At 38.7% G+C, this 3,373-nt stretch overlaps 1 protein-coding gene across 1 annotated transcript in view; it reads right to left on the bottom strand.

The window, feature by feature from the left end:
• Positions 1-3,373, bottom strand: part of slc12a7b (solute carrier family 12 member 7b) — a 101,979-nt gene that overhangs the window by 39,615 nt on the left and 58,991 nt on the right. The window contains exons 4-6 of the mRNA XM_037694400.1: positions 3,092-3,105; positions 1,701-1,792; positions 1,484-1,614 (exon numbers count right to left, since the gene is read on the bottom strand). Coding sequence (XP_037550328.1) covers positions 1,484-1,614; positions 1,701-1,792; positions 3,092-3,105 — 237 coding nt within the window. The remainder of the gene's footprint in view (positions 1-1,483; positions 1,615-1,700; positions 1,793-3,091; positions 3,106-3,373) is intronic.

Raw genomic sequence — 3,373 nt, 5'->3', positions numbered from 1 at the left:
GAAAGAAAAGCTTTGCAGAGAGTGGTGAAGGCTGCACAGAAATCTGTCGGAATCAGCCTCCCCACCATCACAGACATCTACACCTCCAGATGCAGGAAGAGGGCCACCTGCATCATGAAGGACCCCACTCACCCAGCACACACACTTTTTGCCCCACTCCCCTCAGGAAGGAGGTTAAGGAGCATTAAGTGTAGAACCACTAGACTGAGGAACAGCTTCTACCCTGAGGCTGTTAGACTCATGAATCTCTAACCAGAATAATCACTGTGAAAAACCATATCATGTTGCTGCTGATCTGTTTCATGTTGCTGCTGATCTGTTTCAATGTTGCTGCTGATCTGTTTCAATGTTGATGTGTTCATGCGTGCACATCTGCTCACAGACTCATGTTCATGTTTGTGCTGATGTTCAATGTTTTATGTTATGAGTGCTTAGTGTATATTTAGTTGATGTTTTTCTTAGTTCATATCTTAGATGTTATTACTGTTTTTCTTATACATTTTATTGTTGGATGTAACTGTGACCCCGTGTACATAATTTCGCTCCACCACATGTACCACATGAGGTGCGAATGACAATAAAGAAACTCTGACTCTGACTCTGAAAAGACAAAATTATTGGATCTCTCAGGAATATTTCCCTCAAACATGTTTAAAGAAGAGAAACTGCCTTTGGTTGAACTTTATTCTAACCCACAGATGAACAAATCACAAAACAAGAATTTAACTTTAAATCAAAGCTAAAATAAAATCTGTATACAAGAAACAAAACCATATATTTAAATTGAACAATAAAAGTAGACACAATGAGTGCAAATACATCAAATGATGAAGAAGAATATAGAATTTTAAATATAGATGTTTTTGTACAATCTGGTTCATCAGATATATTTCAATTTATTTATATAGCGCCAAGTCACAACAGAAGTCGCCTCAGAGCACTGAACAGAAACATTAATATTTAAAAATAATAATTTAACATTATTTATCTGAGGAGCAGACTGCTTTGAGTTTAACTCATCGCAGAACTCTCACTCGGTGAACGAAAGTTCGTTAAAAGTTCATCAGCAGGATTTTGGATTCTGGACACGCCTCCAGAACCGGACCTGAAGCGCAGTGGAAATGCAACGTGTAACGAGCTGATCTGAGCAGAGCTGAGTAGGAGCAGTGAAAAAGGAGCATCTGAGGCTCTTGTGGTTGCCGGACTTGGGGGTGAGTAAACCTTAATTCATCGCAAATCCAAACCACTGTATTGTCCTAATCAAATATATGTGACAGGAACGGTCTTAAATCATAAAGCAGCTGCTGAAGTTAGTGCACGTTACGTGCTGACACATGTACTACTGTATATTAATTAGCCTACCAGGAAGTAAACGGTAAAATTAGCATGAGCTGTGAAAATCAAAACCAGCGTCCATTAATCCTTTTCTAAACTGAATTTGGGTAAAGTCTAAGTTATCTAAGAGCAAACTGGTTTTCCTCACCAGTAGAATCTCAATAGTACCCAGGATGTACATAGAACCAGCGAACGTCGTCCCAAGGTAGAAACATAGACCCACTGCTCCACCAAACTCTGGACCCAACGATCTGGATATCATGTAGTACGAGCCTCCAGCTAGAAGCACAACCAGACAGAAAAGTGCTCCAATCAAGATGGTTTCTGATCGATAAATAAGGGACACTTGACTGAGAGCATCCTACCTGGTACAACACCATTAGTAGCAATTGCACTCATGGATATAGCTGTCAGCATAGTCTGTGGACAAGAAGGAAAGAACAGTTTAATGATGAAGCTGTGAAAAGGGAGAGCGTGGTTGTAATTCATACATCTGTCTCCTATAGTCACTATGTATGTTGAAATACATGTGTAATCAAACGTAAAAATCCTCAAGGATTACAAAACAACTTTTGTTTCAATGATTTATTTCTTAAAAAAAAAGAAATCTTTTCCTTGTTAATCTGGCATTTATTTTCTTAAATTAGGAGATTACGCTCCAAATCTTTCGGATTGAAAATGGACACAAGCTTTTCTGTGAAAACGCTTATTGTGGCTGATAAAATCTACACCAGCATGTTACCTGAGAGTGTATTTCAGATGAAAGAAAGGCCAGGACAAAGAAAGAAAAGATTAAAACTTGAACGACGACATGAAAAAAACAAATTATTCCTGCAAAGATTCACAGCGTGAAATAAAGCAGTAAGGGCAAATTGAAGAGGAGGAGGAAGAGACGGCAAGGACAAAGATAAACCTTGTGCTTTATGCAGGATGTCCGGTTTGGCACGTGTTGGACTAAAACCAATCAGCTCACAGTTTCCACTGAAATCCTAAGCAGCTATATACAGCTTGGACATGACCACAAACAAATGACAGGACTCTAAGTAAAATATAACAGTGAAAACCATCCTCCTCACAGTTTCATGTGGATCACTCATTCATACACACATTTAGAGTTGTGTTCAGCATCAGATCGTTAAGCATTCAGCAACAAATACTTAGACAACTTCACAAGGATGTCTTTTTTTTACATGTAGCTAAAACAATTGACACAAATGGGTTAAACAAGACGTAGAGTACAATCTCTTCATGTATTGCATCCCTAGAGTAAGATCTATGAACTATATAGTTCACTATCTATGATGAAGAGTGTGAAGTCAGATGTGGTCTTAGCAAAGAGAGTGAGCATTAATCCGTCAGACTAAGCTTAGCTGTTACGTAACACAAAGGATGTAAGAGAGGGTTAACCCTCCAAACGCATGAGCTGGCTAGCATTAAGAAGATGGAGTTCCCCTTTCTTAATAAAATTTACTTAAAAAAAATCACAGCACCACAAATGCCGTGCAGTGAGTTAATAGTTTGAAAGAAATAACTTGTTTTAGGTTTGCTTCCTATATTTAGTTTGTTTCAATGCAACTCTTTTTCACTGTGAGAAAAACTCGTCATGTTTCCCTATAGAGACTTTCAATGCAAGTTAAGTATGTCACTGAGATTAAACTCTGTGTTTCAGAATTGTACTTCCCATAATTAATCTGGAATAATCCAAAGTCATCTGTGAGAGAGACAAATATAGTCATTGTGTGGGTGTGCATGTCACCATGGTTTGACATTCTGCAGACCGACAGATTAGATGTCATGCTGGGGACAATTAGAATCACAAGGATTGGATGTTGAGAAAAGGAAAGCCACAGTAGTACTGTACGTCTGTGTCCACGACAGGAGCGTAAACTGAAGAAAAAAACGTACAGTTATGCACTAATGACATTTCTCCAATGTTGCCTCTCTCCATTACTCCTTGAAAAATTCAGATTTTTTAAAAAATACGGTAATACGGGGGAGTGGTGGCACAGAGGTTAGAGAGGTGGGCCTGTGATCCGAA

Source organism: Nematolebias whitei, chromosome 20 (assembly GCF_014905685.2).
Source record: "Nematolebias whitei isolate Nwh7 chromosome 20, NemWhi1, whole genome shotgun sequence".
Lineage (NCBI taxonomy): Eukaryota > Metazoa > Chordata > Actinopteri > Cyprinodontiformes > Rivulidae > Nematolebias > Nematolebias whitei.
This window is presented reverse-complemented; position numbering and strand designations above follow the sequence as displayed.